The sequence below is a fragment of the Erythrolamprus reginae genome, chromosome 2 (genome assembly GCF_031021105.1).
Source record: "Erythrolamprus reginae isolate rEryReg1 chromosome 2, rEryReg1.hap1, whole genome shotgun sequence".
Taxonomy (NCBI): Eukaryota; Metazoa; Chordata; class Lepidosauria; order Squamata; family Dipsadidae; genus Erythrolamprus; species Erythrolamprus reginae.
In genome coordinates, this window is record NC_091951.1 from 155,766,067 (window position 1) to 155,788,667 (window position 22,601).

The 22,601-nt window shown below is 43.2% G+C and overlaps 1 protein-coding gene across 3 annotated transcripts in view; it reads right to left on the minus strand.

Annotated features, from left to right (window-relative positions):
* Positions 1–771: 771 nt before the first annotated feature.
* The window catches only part of LRRC45 (leucine rich repeat containing 45), a 29,797-nt gene continuing 7,967 nt past the window's right edge, over positions 772–22,601 (minus strand). For all 3 annotated transcript variants that reach the window (XM_070740079.1, XM_070740078.1, XM_070740080.1), the window contains 13 exons: positions 22,279–22,407; positions 21,276–21,388; positions 20,743–20,801; positions 19,163–19,240; positions 14,497–14,632; positions 13,434–13,511; positions 11,261–11,372; positions 11,081–11,151; positions 10,062–10,154; positions 9,794–9,886; positions 7,663–7,836; positions 4,929–5,076; positions 772–2,273 (listed from right to left, as the gene is read on the minus strand). In XM_070740079.1, the coding sequence (XP_070596180.1) occupies positions 2,077–2,273; positions 4,929–5,076; positions 7,663–7,836; positions 9,794–9,886; positions 10,062–10,154; positions 11,081–11,151; positions 11,261–11,372; positions 13,434–13,511; positions 14,497–14,632; positions 19,163–19,240; positions 20,743–20,801; positions 21,276–21,388; positions 22,279–22,407 (1,481 nt within the window). In that variant the 3' untranslated portion in view covers positions 772–2,076. The remainder of the gene's footprint in view (positions 2,274–4,928; positions 5,077–7,662; positions 7,837–9,793; positions 9,887–10,061; positions 10,155–11,080; positions 11,152–11,260; positions 11,373–13,433; positions 13,512–14,496; positions 14,633–19,162; positions 19,241–20,742; positions 20,802–21,275; positions 21,389–22,278; positions 22,408–22,601) is intronic.

The window sequence follows — 22,601 nt, forward strand, 5'->3', positions numbered from 1 at the left end:
ATTTTGAGATCAAATACCAGCCATCCAGGATCTTGGTTAAGATAAGGCTCCAGGATCCACAAATTGCTCAAGGTAAACCCTTTCAGGGTTTGGGTCCCATTAAATCCAAAAGGCCTTCTTTCCAGAGTTGCACACATTTGATCACTAGTGCCTCCGCTGAAAAGTCAAGTTTCCTGCCACAAAGTCAATAAAACACTGGAAGCAGATCAGACTTGGTTGCCAAAGTAGAAGTGGACAATAATGATAAGAGTGATTAGCTGCTCTTCCCTTTTAGCCTTACATTCTACAAAGCAAACCTATCAACAAACAATATTTCTTTTATACTCTGTCAAATGGTATTGCTACCAAGACATCGGAGGGCTGCAGGGTCCTGATTATTTCAGAAAGGCATGAAAAATATTAAACTTCCCTGCAAAAACAGGTGGACAAACCTTTGAAAAGGGGGGGACCATCCAGAGCCAGAATCCCTAAATTCCAGCAAGAAGCTTCCCTGGTGCTGTTATTATGATGATACTATAGCAACAACCTCCCCCCCCCCCCCCCAAAAAAAAAAAAATTCCTGATGATCTTTGTGCTGGAAAGGTGTGAAGTTGGAATTTGTTTTGTTTTGTTTCTCTTTGCCTTCCTTTGCTAAAACAAAACAAGAAATAAGATTTAAGCAAACCAAAAAGCTACACATTTTACAGTAGCCTAATAAATTAACTTGGTTGCATCTTTTCCAAATCTATCTTGTCAGAAGTTAGCAGAACTTACACAGTAGTTCAGGCACTGTAAGTTACATTGGCAGCTTTATTCTCAATTCTTTTAAAAATAATTTCTACTACAGAATTCTTTTTGTTGCACATTAGATCACCACTTTATTTAAGCTTGACAATATTTTGTTCTTGATCAATCACTGCTAGCGGCAGTCCCATTAATGTGTGTGAAATTTAGAAGTTTTGCTCTAATAGGTATAATTTGAAAAGTCCTTACACTGAACTGCATTTGCCATTTTAAAATCTATTCACCCATTTTAATGTATTACCAAACCAGACACATTTATATGCAATTAAACATGTAAGAACATATATTCTTACATGTTTAATTGCATATACTGTACATGTCTATTTATATATATTTAATATATATGGAAATAAATGCAAGCCAGCTCCTGCAACAAGGGCAACATTTCAAATGTTTCGTTTTCATACTAGCTATAAAACCAAAAATAAAAACCAAAAATCATTCTTGTTCCATGTGTGTCATCTTGTTCTCAAGACAACTACAGCTAAATCAGGATGATTTGGAAGTTATTCTAGCCTTTGATTCACATTTCAAATGCTGTCATCAGTGAGAGAAGCTGTCTCTTCTCCTTACTGAAACTGAAAAAGGCTTCGTAGATAAATCAAATCTTGCCCTTATTAGGATCTGTTTCACCTTTAAGTCCAGAGGAATGCGGTATTAATGGTAAGGGTTACTGTAAAAGAATTTCCTTAGAAAACTAGACAAAACAGTAATACTGTATTCTCAGGCGTGGGAAATAAATTCAGTGTTCTACTGGGTCAGGACAGCCCCAAATGACTCCAACATTAGTCCTTTTGATATTATTTGGGATTTTGTAGATCTTGCAGAGTAAATGAGTATGGGGAAAATCTCCATGATTTGGCTGACTTAAATATTCCTTTTACTATTTGTTGATTGATGCATTTGAAAGAGTCGGTTACATGGAAGCATTATTTTTTCCAAGAACAATCCTAGCACTGAAGCGATGTGTATTTTGAATCTAAATTGCAGGCCAAAATCAGTGAGGGAGAACTTGTGTGAACATACATTGCGCCTGTGGGCTGCAAACGGGAATAGATGGCTTTATCTTGAAGACTTTTCTTGCTTCTGTGGTTGAACAAGAGTTTGGCACAGAAATTAAGATGGTTTCTAAGGCAGCCACAAGTCCTTCAGTGACGCTTCACACTTAGTTCCAGGTAACTGGCCATGCAGATTCTTTGGTCTTCAGAAAAAGCAAAAGAGAGCCTGGCCTGGCCACCATGATCCTCCTATGATTCCTTTCCTTGAAGATGGGATTTATTTTCATTTCATGTTTCATTTCTTGGGGCTGAGAGAGCCTAGTGGGGAACCTTGCACATAGGTCAGGATGGCATTTTGAAGGAAATTGGCCCGCTGAGCTTCCTCCTCCTTTATCCTGGAGATTTCGGCTTCCCGAACCCGTAATTTCTCAAGCAGGCTGGCGATTTCGCTCTCTTTGTCCAATAGCGCCTCCCGATGGTTACTGGACAACACTAGGGGAAAAAAAGAAACATGAACCCATTTAGCCCTTTTTGACTCAGGATAATGAAATCTTTTAAATGCAGAATACATTTTACATGGCCTCAAGAGAACTACACGATGTTACATAACTTCTTGGATGATTGAAACATGGAGATGATGTCATTGTCTAAATTTAAAATGAAAGAGTAAACAAGCTGGGATACATTAACTGTGGCCAATTTCTTCCGAAGATACCATTAGCTTGGCAACAGAAAAAAATTTCAGCATTATTCAGTAGTATTGGGATTCAAGGTTTAGTGATTGTGGTTCACCAGCTATCTTTAGAGTCAAGGTGGTCTGGACATGTGGCTATAAAGACCACAGTCCAGTCAGTCCTTGCTCAGATGCCTATACTGCAGTCTGACCCACTATGCCACTGAAGATGCCAGAGTTTGCAGGCAAAATGTCAGGAAATCTGTTGTTTAGACCAAGGCCACTGAATCCTGAGGCTACCCAGCAGATCATGCCAGCCATGAAAGCCTACACCAGCACATTATCAGTTCATTCTGCAGTAAGTAAGCAAACGAGGAACCGTCTCCAGACAATTGAACTGGCTTTCAGCAAGGAAAGAGGATGGGATGCTACAGGCGAGAAGGAAAAAGTGAGATGTGAGATATCTGTAGAACAGGCAAGCCAAAAAGCCCTCATGACTTTTATCTAGAATTGCAGACTTAATCATAGACGACAAGTGAAGATGGCCTGTAGGAATTACAATGGTTGGCCACACAGTCAGCCGGGTGTTTAGACTGGATTTGACATTTTTGTTCACATCCTTCCCAAGGACTTGGGATAGGCAGATATTGTTTAATAACATTAATGGTATTGTCCAGCAGCAGGTTGCACTTACCCGCAGATCGGTGCGCTGCGCACACATCCTAATTGGTGCGCACCCATGTCAAGTATGTGATTTTGCTTCCGCGCATGCACAGGAAGCAAAAAACCACCGAAATCTCACAGAAGCAAGCATCCCCTTGCAGGATTTTGCTTCTCCACATGCGCAGGAAACAAAAAAGGCCCAAAAATTCAGAAAAAAAGATGGCGCCACCCAATGGACTGGCGAAGACGGCACTGGAGCTGTTGCACATAATCGCGCAATTTGGCAGCCGCTATCGGAACGGAGTTGCCTAGCACACCGGTAGAAACCCACTACTGGTATTGTCACAGGATGAAAGCTGTTTCGAGTAAAGCTGCCATTTGCAATTGACTGATAGTGATTTTGTCAATGTTCACAATGTTCAAGTGATGTTCTAGATGTTTTGGTATTGCACCCAAGGGGCATGATATCATTGGTACTGCTTCTGCTTACTTTTATTACAGCCATTCTATTTGCATGCTTTCTATTGCATTATTTTCTCTTTCTTTCTCTTCCGATTCTTTCTCTTCTGCTGCTTCCAGGAATTCCGCTTGGCGGGACCCAGGGGAAGAATCTTATCTGTGGCGGCCCCGGCCCTCTGAAACCAACTCCCCCCAGAGATTAGAATTGCCCCCACCCTCCTTGCCTTAAAACCCACCTCTGCCGCCAGGCATGGGGGAACTGAGATACTCTTTCCCATTAGGCCGTTACAATTTTATGCATGGTATGTTTGTATGTATGTTTGGTTTTTATATTAATGGGTTTTTAATTGTTTTTAGTATTGGATTATTATTATATGCTGTCTTATTATTGCTGTTAGCCGCCCCGAGTCTTCGGAGAGGGACGGCATACAAATCCAATAAATAAATAAATAAATTCAATGTCTGTGATCTTTCTTATCAACAATTGTTAAGTCTGGGGTGTTGGGTGGCAGATGCTTATTATTACTTATTATTACTGTGGTGCTCTCTCTGAGCTTGGTTGTTTTCTTCCAAATATTTCATTACCCAAACTAACTAATAGCAGCAGTGATCACGTTCAGCTTTCTTCCTCTAGTTAGATTGGGATGATAAATGGGAAACTGGAAGTCTCACCCTGCCTTTAGGGAAATGAGTTGCTTGAGTACTCTTTACTCAAAGGGAACATCAAAAATATATTAAAACAATGGTGGTATTCAATTTTTTGAAACTACCAGTTCTTTGGGCGTGGCTTAGTCGGCGTGGTGTTGCTTGGTGGGAATGGCCTGATAGTCATGGCAAGAGGAAGGATACTGCAAAATCTCCATTCCCTCCCCACCCCATTACCCTACTTTCCAGCTCAGTTCTCCTGTGCAGGGCAACAAAAGAAGACCCAGCTGACCAGCTGGGACTCAGGAGACATGAATAGACCGGGAAGGGCAGGGCCAATCAGAGGTGTATTTGCCAGATTTCCGAACCACTCAAAATTTCTGTTAACGGTTTGTGAGAACTGTCTGAATGCCACCTCTGATTAACAAGCTGGCAGAAATGCCAGGAAGCAGACATGGTGGTAGTGAGAAGTAGATGAAATACCCCACGGGAAGGAAAGGTCCCATGTAGCCCAGTGCTCCTCAGAAGATCAAAAGACCCATCATCTGCCTCCTGTGTCCCTGCTCTCCCTTATGTTAGCTCCAGATCTGAAGCTTCACTTACATCTGGTGAAGGTATTCAGGTAAGGTATTGATTCTGGGTGCAATACTATGTCCCTTCATACGAAGTGTTGCAGGTATTTTGGAAAAAAGGGCTTTTCTAGTTACCTTTCAGCTGGCGCTCAAGGGCCGCAATCTTCCCCCGCAGCCCTTGTTGTGCTGTTATCTCAGCCTCCAGGTGACCAATCTGCTCCTGCAGCTCCACACGCACTTTATTGACCTCGGAAAGTTTATCTTGTTCCTTACTGCCCAGTTCCTGCCATCCATAGCACACAGAGGGGAGAGGGGGACAAAGAAATCAGCGGCTTTCATTTCAAATGTTGGTGCTACAGACAAACTCACCATAATGGACCCAGGGAGCACACCTTCACCATTGGCCCAACAACTCCTGTGTCTCACGCTCCCTTTAATGCTCTTGGGATACGTATGTTCCCAATAAAATCAGGTAGGAGGGGAGGCTGTGTATCCCGATAGAGCACTTAAGCAGTCTTGGGTAGTTGTGAAAAACAAAGGAAGTCCAGATATTGCTTGTTACTTGGATGGGATACTGTCAATAAAGGTCTAATTTGTAGAGAAGACTAGGGAAGCCACTCCCCACCCCTCATTTGAGAAGGCAGCAATGGGAAGCCACTCTATGTGGATGGGTCAAGTCCCCCACCAGGACTCAAGCTCAATTTAAGGGAATTCTTTCATTTTTATGATGAAGTTACATTGAAACTGCTAGAGATATTGTGAGTATTTGAGTATGAAACAGGAACGGTGATCTTCTCTAAGGTTTTGCCCAGAGGAATAGTAACTGCACACACCACCAGCCAGCATTACCACCTTGAATTGGAATTCCAGGACATTACGAGAAGTTCTTAGCTCAGATACAATGCTTCTAGGAACAGAATAAAGCCCACAACTGTTAGGGGTCATATATTATACTAAAATGGATTTATTTCCACTCTGGTTTGTGCTGTCAGTCAAAACTGATTGATTTCACAGCACACCAAAGTCATAAACCATTGTTTACAACCTACAACACCAGGTATTACACAGGAGAACTTTCATGGAGGGATATTCAAAATATTATCTTTGTTAATCAGACAATTTACTTGTTCCACATGTTTTATCACAGTCTATCATTCCTTGCTTAGCAATGTACAATCCATAAACTAGGAGCATCTGAATTCTGACTTTAAAAAAAAAACTCATGCCCTGTTTATTTAGAAGACCCTGTGGATAGTCCTCGAGTTATAACCATAATGGAGTCTGCCCATCAAAGTCTTAACTCATGATGGTCATAAAATGGGTCGGTCAGATAACTGACCTTACGACTTTTTTTGCAGCAGCTGTTAAGCAAATCATTGCAGTCTTTAAGTTAACCAATCATTTGCTATGGGCACAGTTTTGCCAAAATCCAGAGGAAATTCCTAGTTTTTGGCAAAACTATAATAAAACGATGACATGATGACCGGATGCTGCAAACAGCTGTAAATTTCTCCCCTTACTTTCCTGACTCAACATAAGAGATTGGTATGATTGTTTTAGAATTGTTAGTTTTTTATAATAATGGGTTTTTTAATATAGTTTATATTGGATTTGCATTTTATTGCATCTATTGTTGTTGTGAGCCGCTCCGAGTTCTCGGAGAGGGGCGGCATATAAATCTAATAAATAATAATAAATACAGTCTGGTTGCCACATGAGCCCAAATTGCTTTCGGCTGACTGCGCTGGGAGGGCGGGGAAGAGATTTGACCATTGGAACTTTGAATCTGGGTTTTTCAGGTACTTCTCTCAAGGAGAGAAGCAACCTAGAACTATGGAGAAATTTCCTGACAGATAGAATAATTAATCAATGGAACAACTTGCCCCCAGAAGTTGTGGAAGCTCCAACACTGGAAGTTTTAAAGAAGATATTGGACAACCATTTCTCTGAAATGGTATACAGTGATCCCTCGATCTTCGCGATCTCGATCTTGGCGAAACGCTATATCGCGATTTTTCCACCCGATGACGTCACTCCCTTCCTTTCTCATCTTTCTCTCTCTCTTTCTCTCTCTTGCTTCTTCCTCTCTCACACTCTCTTCCTCCCTCTCTCATCTCTTTCTTTCCTTCTCTCTCTTTCTCTATCTCTCCCCCTCTTGCTGGCGGGCGGCGGGCGGGCGAGCAGCGGGCATCAGCGAGGAGCCGGGGTGTCCCCTTTGCGTGGGCGGCCGGGAAGACCCAGGGAAGGTTCCTTCGGCCGCCCAGCAGCTGATCTGCTCGGTAGCACAGCAGCAGCGAGGAGCCGAATCGGGGTTTCCCCTTTGCGTGGGCGGCGGGGAACGCAAACTCCACCATCTACGCATGCGCGGCCATAGAAAAAAAGGGCGCGCATGCGCAGATGGTGTTTTTACTTCCGCAACCCTACATCGCGAAAAATCGATTATCGCGAGGGGTCTTGGAACGGAACCCTCGCGATAATAGAGGGATCACTGTATAGGGTTTCCTGCCCGAGCAGGGGGGTTGGTCTAGAACAGGGGTAGGCAAAGTTGGCTCTTCTATGACATATGGACTTCAACTCCCAGAATCCCTGAGCTAACATGATTGGCTCAGGAATTCTGGGAGTTGAAGTCCACAAGTCATAGAAGAGCCAACTTTGCCTACCCCTGGGCTAGAAGACCTCCAAAGTCCCTTCCAACTCTGTTATTCTATATTTCATATCCTCCAGGTAAGTCGGTTGGAAGTTTAAACAATGGTTAGGTGACCGGTCGTCAAGGACTACCTGTCTCCCAGGTATGTACCCAAGGAACTGTAGCCTTCAGTTAAATGCTGATATCAGGCTTCTTCCCGTGGGCCTGTTTCAACTCCCTCACCTGCTGAAGGTCTTCCAGTCGCCTCTTGAGTCCTTCCACCTGCAGATTCAACTGGCCCTCCTTAGCATGGGCTTCTAGCACTGCCTGCTTCTGCCGCAAGCAGTGATTCTGAGCCTCGTCGCGAGATTGCATCATCAGCCTCAGCTTCTCCTCCATCTGCTCCAGGTGCTGTTGCTATTAATTGCCAGAGAAAGAGAGATATATATCTTTTTTTCAATCTATTATTGATATGTAAGAATTGGACACATATTATTATTATTATGTTAGGTTAGTTTATCATGTTTATTAGGGTTTTTAATGAACGGTTTTATAACTCAGTTTTTATATTTGACTTCTTTTTATTGTCTTGTATTTTATACTGTTGTAAGGTGCCCTGAGTCCTTCAAGATTGGGCAGCACAGAAGTCAAATTAATAATAATAATAATTAGTAAGATTTTATTTTAATTCCTTTATAAGTTTTAATCTAACTTATTTTTCCGAGTATAAGACGCACCTCTTTCCTCCCTAAAGGAGACTGATAATTCGGGTGCATCTTATATCCCGAGTCCTTCGGCATAGAAGTCAAATTAATTAAGTAAACAAATAAATAGCCTGAATGTAGCTTTTCCCCCCCACCCCTAACTAGCTGCTAACGATCTTCCTAGCTCTTATCTTTAAGACTCTTTCATTGTTTCTGCGAAGAATCTTTTCCAAGCCCTACGTTTTGCAGGGTTTTTTATTGCTTTAGCTTGCTCTGAATAAGTTTCTTTCCAGCCCTAACCAGGTGCTAACAATCTTCCCAGCTCTTATCTGCTTGCAAACTCTTTCATTGTTACTCTCTGCAAGGAATGTTTTCCAAGCCCTAAGTCTTTCCATTGGTCTAACTTGCTCCAAATGTTTCTTTCCAGCCCAAACCAGGGGCTAACGATGTTCCCAGCTCTTTCTTACTGGCTTGCTTATTTGTTTATTTATTTATTTATTTGACTTCTATGCCGCCCAATTCCAAAGGACTCAGGGCGGCTTACAATAATAATATAAAACCCCATATTAAAAAGAAACCCATTAATGATAAAGCAGTCATAAGCCCATACATACATACCATTCATACAGTGTGGCCTTGTCAGTTGTTAGTTCATGGCCACCCAGGCCTGCCGGCAAAGCCAGGTCTTCGTGGCCTTATGGAAGGCCAGTAGGTGGGAGCAGTACGGACATTGTGGGGTAGTTGGTTCCATAGAGACGGGGCAGCCACAGAGAAGGCCCTTCCCCATGGTCCCGCCAACCTCCATTGCTTCATCGATGGGACCCGGAGGAGGCCAACTCTGTGTGCTCTTATTGGTCTCTGGGAGGTATGTGGCAAGAGGCGCTACTGTAAATACTCTGGCCCTGAGCCATGTAGGGCTTCATAGGTAATAACCAACACCTTGAATTATGCCCGGAGACTAACAGGAAGCCAGTGCAGCTCGCGGAGCGCAGGTGTTATATGGGCATACCCATGACGGCTCTTGCGGGTGCATTTTGGACTATTCAGAAACATAGAAGACTGACGGCAGAAAAAGACCTCATGGTCCATCTAGTCTGCCCTTATACTATTTCCTGTATTTTATCTTACGATGGATATGTTTATCCCAGGCATGTTTAAATTCAGTTACTGTGGATTTACCAACTACGTCTGCTGGAAGTTTGTTCCAAGGATCTACTACTCTTTCAGTGAAATAATATTTTCTCACGTTGCTTTTGATCTTTCCCCCAACTAACTTCAGACTGTGCCTCCTTGTTCTTGTGTTCACTTTCCTATTAAAAGCACTTCCCTCCTGGACCTTATTTAACCCTTTAACATATTTAAATGTTTCGATCATTTTGCAGTCTCCGAACACTTTTCAAGTGTAGCCTCATGTAGAGCACATTGCAATAATCGGGACGGGAGGTGATGAGGGCCCGAGTGACTGTGCGTAGAGCCTCCTGGTCCAAATAGGGCCACAACTGGTAAACCAGGCGAACCTGGGCAAAGGTCCCCCTGGCCACAGCTGAAAGATGGTGGTCAAAACTCAGCTGTGGGTCCAGGAGGACACCCAAGTTGCGGACCCTATCTGAGGGGGTTAATGCTCCCCCCCACCCACCCGAACAATGGACAGACTGTTCTGTCAACTTTACCTCTTCCAACCTGGTTTGGTTTTTGGCTCTGATGACTTCTTCCTCAATTTTGCCCCGTTCAATGAAAGTAGCAGCTTTCACTTGGCTCAGTTCCTAGGGAAGAGGCAGAAGAACAAAGTACTGCAATTTCTGTTCATAAAAGCAAATCAGGTCACTTGCAGTGGTGTGAATCTGGACATATTCCTAGAGAAGAACCCAAACAACTGAGGACAAGAGTTGGTTTTCAGCAAAAAAGAAATCAACAATACTGGGAAGCCATTCCACTCACCTCCTCAAGCCCAATGCGGACGGCCTCCAGCCTTTGGATGCGCTCCTGAAGAGCATGCTCACTTGTCTCCATGTGCTGAGTTATCTGTCCCACCTGCATGTCAAACACCAGAGGATCTTTAGCAGCACATAAAGATAACTGATGGACACCAGCCTTTCTCTTCGGTAAATAGGAGACACTTAAAGAATATTGGAGCAAACGTAATTCTTTATTCCAAGAAAGCTTGGGGCACGTTTTTCAACTGCTTAGCAAAAAAATCCAACATAAAACTGTAATATGAACCCACAGAATGGGACATCTATCCCTCCCTCCCTCCCTCCCTCCCTCCCTCCCTATCTATCTATCTATCTATCTATCTATCTATCTCATCTATCATCTATCTATCAATCATCTATCAATCATCTATCTATCATCTATCTATCTATCTATCTATCTATCAATCATCTATCTATCTATCTATCTATCTATCTATCTATCTATCTATCTATCTATCTATCTATCTAATTTCTTTATCCATCCTCCTCAGATACTGTATATAATGAAAAAACAGAGCCCTGAATTTTGAAAGGGAAGGACGATCCTATTCTAAAAAGGGAAATAGATTTATTTAGGGCAGTATGATTCTCAGAACCCTGAACTAAAAAAGAAATCCAACAAAGGGAAACATAATTGCCTGGTCTCATAATCTTGAATTGCAGACGTGAGGCAACAGTGAAAGTGTGCAATTACTTCTGTGGAGCTGGGGGATTGGAGGCTCAGTAACGGAGAAACCCTTGAGAAGAACCAATTTCCTGGCATTCTGACCAAGTCTAACAACACTCCCAAAGGGCTTCCTTTATTCATATGGGCCAGGATGGAAGAGCTCCAGACTTAATTGCATCCTAGCTTATAAACAAGATGTTCAAGGAAAGGACAAAATTTATTTTTTCAGGTCGGAAAGCACATTTGAGTCAGATCTACTACTTCATCCGCCCGCTCTTCTCCGTGTAGGGATGCTAAAAGTCCCACAGCCTCCTCACCTCCTTCGTACGAAGAGATTCTGCATCACTCAGGATCTGCTTGAAACGCTTCTTTTCATTTTCCAAACGCTCTAACGGAAAAACAAATTAGTGAAGTCCCCAACCCCTTTCACCTTTCTTCCCTTTCTGAAGGGCTCCAACAAAGCCCTCCATTCATTCAGAATTGAGAGTTAGGCTCACCTTCAGCCTGTACAGCTCTCAGTTTCATTTCTGCAGTTGTGTGGGTCAGTTCCTCCTTCGCCTGGAACAGTTGCTGTTGCTGGATTTTGCACCTTCTTTCCAGCTCATCCACCTAGAAGGAAATCCACCCGTAGTAGAGACAGACAAGCCCCCCATCTCTCTGCAACAGGTTGCTGGGAAAGAGTGTCAAGTATTGCCCACAAGATCATATGCTGCAATGTCCTTCCGGTCAATGACTACATCATTTTCAACCGCAACAACACAAGAGCACGCAACAGATTCAAACTTAATATTAACCGCTCTAAACTTGACTGTAAAAAACATGACTTTAACAATCGAGTTGTCGAAGCGTGGAACTCATTACCGGACTCAATAGTGTCAACTCCCAACCCCCAACATTTCTCCCTTAGACTCTCCACGATTGACCTCTCCAGGTTCCTAAGAGGCCAGTAAGGGGCGTACATAAGTGCACTGATGTGCCTAACGTCCCCTGTCCAATTGTCTTTCCTTTTCTCCTATATCTTATATATTCTCTCCCTCTCATCTACTTCTCCTCTTTTTTACTTACTATCCTTATATATATTACTTAATGTCTATTTTCTTCCATATGTATTAAAAAAGCACAAACAGGCAACCTATAGTTCACAAGCAGAAAGAAATCCTTGGCAGCCTTCTATCTAAAGGGCTTCCTGGTGGCCCCACCTAGCAACTGGTTGTCTATTGAACAGGTGCTGTCAGCTTGATTAGCAGACTACGTCGGCAAACTTTCCATTGCGTTGGTTTGACTGTGTTGATACATTTATGGCTTCTAATCTACAACCTGTAACTCACTGAAGCAATTGCCCAAAGCTGCTATTGCTCAAGGCTTCATCTAGGAGCCAGAAGCTAAGCTGAAAGAACCTTATTTTAGTCATTCTTAATGGAGTGTGACTCAACTTTGGAAACTTAAAGATGTGTTGACTTCAACTCCCATGGTGGCTGGAGAATTCTGGAGATGAAGACCACACACCTACAAGTTTGTCTGAGCCGTGGTGGTGACACAGTGATTAAAGTGCAGTACTGCAGACTACTCCCGTTGACTGCCGGCTGCCTGCAATTTGCAGTTCAAATCTCACCAGGCTCAAGGTTGACTCAGACTTCCATCCTTCTGAAGTGGGTAAAATGAGGACCCAGATTGTTGCGGGCAATATGCTGACTCTGTAAACCACTTAGTGAGGGCTGTAAAGCACTGTGAAACGGTATGTATGTCTACTTGCTATTGCTAGTGTCAAGATTAAGAAACAATGATTATATTTTTTTATTTTTTTATTTTTTTATTTTTTTATTTACTTACTTACTTACTTACTTACTTACTTACTTACTTACTTACTTACTTACTTACTTACTTACTTACTTGGATTTATATCTCCGAGGACTCAAACAATGCCCAGGTTGGACAGGGAGTCATTGCTCAGTCGCTCATGCCCTTATCACCTCGAGATTCGATTACTGCAATGCTCTCTACATGGGGCTACCTTTGAAAAGTGTTTGGAAATTTCAGATCGTGCAGAATGCAACCGCGAGAGCCATCGCGGGGCTTCCCAGATTCGCCCACGTTTCTACAACACTCCGTGGCTTGCATTGGCTGCTGATCAGTTTCCGGTCACAATTCAAAGTGTTGGTCATAACCTTTAAAGCCCTACATGGCATTGTACCAGAGTACCTCCTGAACCGCCTAATACCGCACGAATCCCACAGAGTTGGCCTTCTCCGGGTCCCGTCGACTAAACAATGTCGTTTGGCGGGCCCCAGGGGAAGAGCCTTCTCTGTGACGGCCCCAGCCCTCTGGAACCAACTCCCCCCGGAGATTAGAACTGCCCCCACCCTCCTTGTCTTTCGTAAATTATTCAAGACTCACTTATACCGCCAGGCATGGGGGAGTTGAGAAACCTTTCCCCCAGGCTTCTTTATATTTTGTTTCATGTTTGGTATGAATGTGTTGTTTGGTTTTTAAATATATGATAGGGTTTTATATGCTTCTTTTAATATTAGATTTGTTTTGCTATAATATTGTTTTTATTGTTGTGAGCAGCCCCGAGTCTTCAGAGAGGGGCGGCATACAAATCTAATAAATAATAATAATATAATAATAATATAATAATATAATATAATATAATATTCAAACGATTTTTACCTCAGTTTTCAGCTGGAGATTATTATCATTGGCTTTTGAAAGTTCCTGCAGAAGCATTGCCTCCCGATCAGAAGAATTCTGCAAAAGCAGAGAATCATCAGTCAGCCCTTTTATTTATTTATTTATTTGTCCAATATACAATACATATGGAAGAGAATAGACATTGAGTAATATATATGACGATAGAAAGTAAAAAGAAGAGAAGTAGATGGGAAAGAGAGAGTATATATGATATAAGAGATAAGGAGAGTGTGTATATATATATATGTGTGTGTGTATATATATGTGTGTGTGTGTGTATATATATATATATATATATGTATATATATATGTAGATTGTTCTGAGTTCGGGTTTTGCCCTGTGTAATATTTTGCATGTCTATGCGACGTTTCGGTGAAATCACATTCACCATCATCAGGCTGAAGTTCCAAGCTTCGTGCTGTTGTAAAATGTATTGTAAAACACATGTAAAACAACACGAAGCTTGGAACTTCAGCCTGATGATGGTGAATGTGATTTCACCGAAACATCGCATAGACATGCAAAATATTACACAGGGCAAAACCCGAACTCAGAACAATCTACATATATATATATATATATATACACACACACACACACACACACACACACATACATACATACATACACACACACACACCACACCCAGCCACCAGTATTTATAGAAGGAAGGCAGCTTAGGTCTCGCAGTGTTCGCCTGAGAACAAGGACAGAAACACCAGCCTGAAGATGATGAGTGGGACCTCATCGAAACGTCGCCAGAAATTTCCAAATCCTACACGGGAAGAAACCCGAATATACCAAGACCGTCTCATATATATATATATATATATGAGGAGAGAATGTATATGACATATGAGATAAGGAAAGACAATTGGACAGGGGACGATATGCCCTTCCTTGTTTGATCCAAGCCCCAGCTTCACAACCTTTCCCCACTAACACTTGGGCTTGTTTCAAGCAAAGGCATGTGTTTCAAACAGTTCCAGATATTTTTGCTCCATTATATATCCTGAGATACACACACACACACCAGTCTACCTTCTTGTGTTGATGAAACTCCTTGGTGTGGCTCTCCATCAGTCTTGTTTGTTCCTCCTTTGCTACGCTCAGAAGTTCTCCCAGGCTGCACACCTTCTGTTCTGACAGAGCCAAAGCTGCCTCTGCCATCTGGAGTCTGCAAATGAGCAAGTTTCAAGTAAGAGCTACTTTCAAGGCTGCCTTGAGATTTCCTGAGCTAGCTGCCCAGCAACAAGAGCACCGGCACTGCAAAGCAAGGCTTTTTCTTCAGAGTAAAGAAGCTAAGCCAGTGATGACGACCTCAGGTGCCAAAAGAGCTAGGCGTGCATGCTATCAGGCATGCACGAGTGCCCACACCCATAATTCAATGTCTGGGGAAGATGAAACAGAAACATAGAAGACTGACGGCAGAAAAAGACCTCGTGGTCCATCTAGTCTGCCCTTATACTATTTCCTGTATTTTATCTTAGGATGGATCTATGTTTATCCCAGGCATGTTTAAATTTAGTTACTGTGGATTTACCAACGTCTGCTGGAAGTTTGTTCCAAACATCTACTACTCTTTCAGTAAAATAATATTTTCTCACGTTGCTTTTGATCTTTCCCCCAACTAACCCCAGATTGTGTCCCCTTGTTCTTGTGTTCACTTTCCTATTAAAAACACTTCCCTCCTGGACCTTATTTAACCTTTTAACATATTTAAATATTTCGATCATGTCCCCCCTTTTCCTTCTGTCCTCCAGACTATACAGATTGAGTTCATTAAGTCTTTCCTGATACGTTTTATGCTTAAGACCTTCCACCATTCTTGTAGCCCGTCTTTGGACCCGTTCAGTTTTGTCAATATCTTTTTGTAGGTGAGGTCTCCAGAACTGAACACAGTATTCCAAATGGGGTCTCACCAGCGCTCTATACAGCGGGATCACAATCTCCCTCTTCCTGCTTGTTATACCTCTAGCTAAGCAGCCAAGCATTCTTCTTGCTTTTCCTACTGCCCGACCATACTGCTCACCCATTTTGAGACTGTCAGATGAAAACAGCTTCCTTCGCCCCCCGGAGGCCGGAAATGGCCTATTTCTGGTGGGCCCAGTAGGCTTGTGTTTCACCTTCTCCAGGCTCCAAAGGCTTCCCTGGAGCCGGGGGAGAGTAAATACCTACTGGGCCCACTGACTTCCAGTGGGCCAAGTAGGTATTCTTGGAGCCTGGGGAGGGCGAAAATTCCATCCCCCATCCCCCCAGAGGCTCTCTGGAAGTCAAAAACGCTCTCCCAGAGCCTCTGTGTGAGCCAAAAACCAGCTGGCTGGCACACACATGCACATTGGAGCTGAGCTAGGGCAACGGCTCACGTGCCAGCAGAAATGGCTCCATGTGCCACCTGTGGCACCCATGCCATACATTCGCCATCACTAAGCTAAACAATCCTTAAGTTTGTATCTATTGCCAAATCTACCCATAAACCCCAAACTCTGAATCTGGAATGTCAGGTTGACCAAAGCAGATCCAGAATTTGGGCTTCTTGAAGGCTTTCCTTAAAACATGTACCAGAGATCTAAATCTTTGCTCATTGAGTGAGACGGTCAATAAGCAAGATGTCGTGTGACCGATTCTCTCACACGAATGCAATCCTGGCATTATGAGTGATCGCCTGGATCAGTGATGGTGAATCTTTTTTCCCTCGGGTGCCAAAATCTCATGTGCATGGGTGCTTTTATGTGTGTGCATGTATGCATGCCCACACCCATAATTCAATGCCCTCCACGGGCTATTCCCCATGTGTAAGCAAGCATGACCCCCCCCCATTCCCCCATTTTTCTGACTTTCTGTGGGCCCGGTAGGTACTCTTGGAGTCTGGGGAGGGCGAAAATTGATTTTTTAAAAAAAAATTATTTACTTATTTATTTATTTATTAGATTTGTATGCTGCCCCTCTCCGTAGACTCGGGGCGGCTAACAACAGTAAAAAGACAATATGAACAAATCTAACATTAAAAGTAATGTAAAAAACCCCAATTTAAGAAACCAATCATACAGACAGACATACCATGCATAAATTTTATAAGCCTAGGGGGAAGGGAATATCTCAATTCCCCCATGCCTGACGACAGAGGTGGGTTTTAAGGAGCTTATGAAAGGCAAGGAGGGTGGGGGCAACTCTGATATCTGGGGGGACTTGGTTTCAGAGGGTCGGGGCCATCACAGAGAAGGCTCTTCCCCTGGGTCCCACCAAACGACATTGTTTAGTCGATGGGACCCGGAGAAGGCCAACTCTGTGGGACCTAACTGGTCGCTGGGATTCGTGCGGCAGAAGATGGTCCCGGAGGTGTTCTGGTCCGATGCCATGAAGGGCTTTATAGGCCATAACCAACACTTTGAATTGTGACCAGAAACCGATCGGCAACCAGTGCAGACTGCGGAGTGTTGGTGTGACATGGGCGTATTTAGGAAAGTTTCCGAACATTTTTCAAAGGTAGCTCCATGTAGAGAGCGTTACAGTAGCCGAGCCTCGAGGTGATGAGGGCATGAGTGACTGCCCTCCCCCACCCCCTGGAGGCCCTCTGGAGGCTGAGAATTCCCTTCCAGAATCTCCATGTGAGACAAAAATCAGCTGGCTGGCACACACATGCACGGTGGAGCTGAGCTAGGGCAAAGGCTCCCATGCCAGCAAATATGGCTCCGCGTGCTACCGGTGGCATGATACGTGTGCCATAGGTTCACTATCGTGGTCCTGGATTGTTAAGTGGCTGGAGGAAAAGAGCTGCCTGCAGTCTCACGTGGGGCTAAAACTCTACGATGGGCAGTCTTTCCACTCTCAAAGAGGCTCTGATAAAGGTCCATCCCAATCCAACAGGGTTTGGGCACAGAACATTTGCACCAATGGGGCATTTGCAGGAGGCCCCCAGACACAAAAGGATCCCCACCTGTCCCAAAATCTAAGCAGGGTTTGGCAGAGGAACTGCAGCACAAAGTGTTTGCAAGCTAAACGCCAGAAACCAGACTGAGTCCACTTGTCTTGTCAGGCGGCACTGGGTTGAGATTAGATTAGATTTATTGGATTTATATGCCGCCCCTCTCCGCAAACTCGGGGCGGCTCACAACAATAATAAAAAACAGTACATAATAAAAATCCAATGCCCACCAATCTAATTACAATTTAAAATTAGTAATTTCCTAAAACAATCCCAATATATATAAAAAACAGGCACACAGTCAATCAATCAACAGCACAACATGGGCAAGGGGGAGGTGTTTTAGTTCCCCCATGCCTGACGGCAGAGGTGGGTCTTAAGGAGTTTACGAAAGGCAGGGAGGGTGGGGGCAATCCTAATCTCAGGGGGGAGCTGGTTCCAGAGGGTCGGGCCCCCCACAGAGAAGGCTCTTCCCCTGGGTCCCGCCAGACGACATTGTTTAGCCTTCCCTACCAGCTCCCACACTGACTTACTGGGGAAGTTGACAGAGAAGACAGCAAATGGAAATCCCATGATCATGGGGATCTACTGGTTGCTGTATATAATGGTTTTCAAGCCCCCAGACTGTAATCATGCGACGGCAGGAGCACTGCAATAGCTGTAACGGTGGGCACATAAGACCCTTCGTTCAGCACCTTGTCAATTTGAATGGTTGCTAAATGAATAGATGCTACGCAAGCACTACCTCTAGGTACGTACAAACCCTGTTTCCCCGAAAATAAGACGTACCCCAAAAGTAAGGCATGTCAGAGGTTTTGCAGAATTTGCTAATATAAGGCACCCCCCGAAAATAAGGCATAGTCAAGTTTACATACGGTAGGTGGAAAAACATACGGTACCATTCAAAGCTGTTCATAGCAGTACCGTAATAATGTGGCGTCCCCTGCTGGCCCCTTCCATCGCTTTGTACCGTCCAGTACAGCAGACACAGTCTGCTGCTGTCTCACTGCCATTACAGTCTCCACTACAGTGAGTAGACTGTAGTTTCTCTGGTGGCCGGAAACTGCAATAGCGGGAGTATACTGTTGTACCATATAAGTGCCGTCCTTTGTGTGTGTGGGTGCCATACTGACAGGTACCGTACCGTAATCAGTGTACTGTAAGGTACACTTTCTTTGGGGGTGTCAGCTTTTCTGCCTGTGAATTTGTCTTATTTGAGAAATATAAGGCACCCCCCGAAAATAAGACGTAGCACAACTTTTGGAGCAAAAATTAATATAAGACAGTGTCCTATTTTTGGGGAAACACGGTAGGTTAATGAATGAATTCTTGCGTTGCTGGCCACGTTTTTCAACATGTATATACTGCAAGTTAAAGTTGGTCTTTGAAAAACTGTCTCCTAACAACAGGAGCCTGATTTTTTTCTATCCTCTCCTTAAATTCTGCCACCCATTTTTGCAACGATAGAATACATTCCCCATTCCCCCCTGCACCTTCCCCATATTGTATATTATTTTATATTTGTGTTTAGGATTATGGGCGAATAATTCTACTTCTCCTTTATACAATTGCTGGATTTTGCCATTGGGCTCCTCCGTCAATTGTGCCCTCTGACTTTATTCCTGTTCCCTCCTCTGGCTCCACAATTTCCCCTTCACCTGAATCATGAAATTAAGAGTGCCAGCTAGACCATTCCGATTTGGAACCATATCTGAATTGGGACCGCCATCAAGCAACATTAGCCTGGTTTCTCCAACCACACTGTGAAACTGTTCTCCGTACTTTGCTTTCAGGGAATTCATCATCGAATTTTGCTCATTCAGGACCTCTTGCAAACGCCCGACCCGTGCTTCCGATACCCTGCAAGGAGAGCAGAAGGGGAGATCCATGCATAAGAGAACATTCCTTGTGTAGAGTTTGCACTGAAAGTTTGTCCTGACAAGAGAGGATCCTTCCTGGCCAAATATGAACCAGTACTGGCAAAAAACTGCTCTCCGCGGTTTATATAGAGCAGTGATGGAGAACCTTTCTTTGCTCGGGTGCCAAAAGGGCAGGCCTACCCACAATAGCATGCACACTCGTGCCCACACCCATAATGAAATGTCCTCCCCCCACAAATGAATTCACAACCCCCTGTGTGCTCCAATTCCCCGTGCATACATGCAAACCTCTAGAGCCTATGGATGGCGAAAATAGGGTCCAATGGGTCTACCGGAAGTTCGTTTCTGAACTTTGGATAGTCCTGTTGTGCCATTTTTTGCCTTCCCCAGGCTTCAGGAGGGTTCCCTGAAATCTGGAGAAGGCAAAAATGACTTCTCTGTTTTCCGAAAGGCCGGAAATCAGCTAGCCAGCATGAACATATGTGTTGGAGCTGACATAGAGCTAGACCTTGCGTGCCCTCAGATATGACTCCTGTGGCACCCGTGCCATAGGTTCACCATCACGGATATAGAGTGCTCTCCTCTCATCCTGAGCAAGCAGGATGGTGTAATGATGGCTAGTCTCTCTCAGGCAGCTGCCAAACAACGGTGTCCTTATTTACTATGTTTAGAACGGCCCCCACCCTCCTTGTCTTTCGCAAGTTACTCAAGACCCACCTATAGCGCCAGGCATGGGGGAATTAAGACATCTCCCCCAGGCTTTCTTATATTTTATGTATGTGTTGTATGGTTTTTAAATTGTTGGGGTTTTTTAATGTAATTTTATTATTAGATTTGTTCCATTGTTATACTGTTTTTATTGTTGTTGTGAGCCGCCCCGAGTCTTCAGAGAGGGGCGGCATACAAATCTAATAAATTGAATCGAATACTATGTTTCTTTCCCTTCTGGGGTGGGAAGAAGGGATGCCCTTTGTTGTCTATACAAAATCCATCACTCTCCAGTTCCTACCTTGGCTGGAATAATACAAATTTCTCTCTATTAAAAAAAAAAAAGGAATGGTAGGACAATGATTGGAACAGGGGTTTTTATCTTCTCGCCAAACAATGTTAGAGAGACAGCTGATGTTTTCTGGACTCTAAGTGGAAGTTTGGATGAAAACATGTGGTTCAAAAAATTGTTATTCCCATATAAATTGTTACATCTTTTAAAAGGTTGGTTTTATTTCTTGTCTGTACCCCAAGGAGAGAAAGAAGGGCTGAATCCTCTAACTGAGGGTTTCTCTACCTTGGAACTTGAAGATATGCGGACTTCAATTCTCAGAATAGCAGGATAGGGAATCAAAGACTGGGATCAACTCACCTGGTCCTGGTCTGACTTCTCAGCTGCTTTGATTCCACTGATGCTGATGGAAGACATCCACCAGGAAAAGGGTTGAAGACAATACAGCTACTCACTTCTACATGTCGCTTTAATGTGCTTACCTGTTGCTTTGGTTTATTTCCTCTCTCTGCTTGTCTACGGTGTCCATTAGATCCAAGAACTGTAAAACAGATTTAACATTAACAGCATTCTTTCAAAGTGCAAGCATTTGGTAGCCAAGCCTACTCTGCTTACAAGTACAGTAGCCAGTCACTTTATTGAGTGAAAAATAAATTTAGGTCTAAAGTTTCCAAAGTTAAGCTGTAGAGGGGAAGAAATTTATTTTTTAATTTTCTTCTAGGGAGATCAGGGCACTCTAAATCGTTTTATCCACTTTTAATCTCACAATATAAGAATGTTAAATTAAAAGATAATGCCTGGGCTCACATATTACATTGTTTGTTTTGGGCTGATGATGTGTGATCCCAGTCAAAGGTTCCTTATTCAATAAATCATGACAAAATAAATCCAAGGCTTTGGGTGATTTCAGCCACTAACTGGCCTAAAGTAACTTAGATAGTTTTCATAGTTGAGTAAACTGTAAGTTCAAGCTCCATCACCTGCCAGAGCTGTGAATTACTTTTGATCAACTAACCTGTTTAGCTTTCTCTTCTTTCAAGCACATCACCTCTTTGCTGAGAACTTTTGTCATGTTATGATTTTTGGAGAGAATGTTCTGACGCTCTTGGTTATGTTCCATTGCTTGATCTGAACCGTAAAGAAACATGAAATAAAGTTAACCATTCCCTCATTCAACGGGTTTGCAGGTGTATTCAGATGTTGTTAACAGTGATCCTTCAGAAAATACATTATCAACACAGCTGGATTCGACCAAGGTTCCACCTATATCAGCATTTTATTTCCTAACATTAATGAATTATCACTCGGGAGCCCACCCACACTGTCAAAACTATCAACTTCTTTTGTAATGTTCGTTCCCATCAAAGCTCAGAATATTATATGTCTGTACACACCCATCTAATGCCTACCCATTGTTACAATATGTAATTTATCATTTCAATATTTTTTAAATGAGCCGGGGTGGCGCAGCAGGTAGAGTGCTGTACTACAGGCCACTGAAGCTGACTTGTAGATCTGAAGGTCAGTGGTTCAAATCTCATCACCAGCTCAAGATTGACTCAGCCTTCCATCCTTCCGAGGTGGGTAAAATGAGGACCCGGATTGTGGGGGAAATAGCCTAGCTCTGTTTAAAAAGTGCTATTGATAACATGTTGTAAGCCGCCCTGAGTCTAAGGAGAAGGGCGGCATAAAAATCAAATCAAATCAAATCAAATCAATCAATCAATCAATAAATGGATAAATAAATGGATAAATAAATAAATGGATGGATGGATGCCCAACAAGCTGGATGTAACAGCAATTACATTAAACTGCTATTGTCCACTCATTGTCCTGGCTCATTTCCAGAGTAGATCTCCAAATCAATAGTTATAAATGCCTCTGAAAGGTTTTCACATTGTATGGTGATTCCTTTGACCTCTGACAGTAAAAACAGGAGGCACAGACTATAACAATCTGTAACCAGAGTTGAATCTAATTAATCTTTTATCAAGTAGAAAGCTGGCACAATTGCTTACCCACAGCCTTCAGAATATCACTTGGTATATTGTTGCCAGCTAATTCAAGCTGCTGCACTGTCCGGTTGCTATGAAGACAATTCAGAAGTGCCCGGCCACCCAAGAGCCCAACGTTATTCCAGCGCAGATCTAAGCGAGAAGCAAACATTCAGGCCACCTCAGGTCTTGCATTCCCAAACTGGTACATCAGTGGTTGAAATCAGTCGACTTTTACCAGGATGAACTCTAAACGGTATTTCTCAAAGGGTGCTGCGGGATTTATTATTAAGCACTGCTTAGAAAGGCAGCAGCAAGTCAGTCAGCATGGCTTAACTTTCGATAGT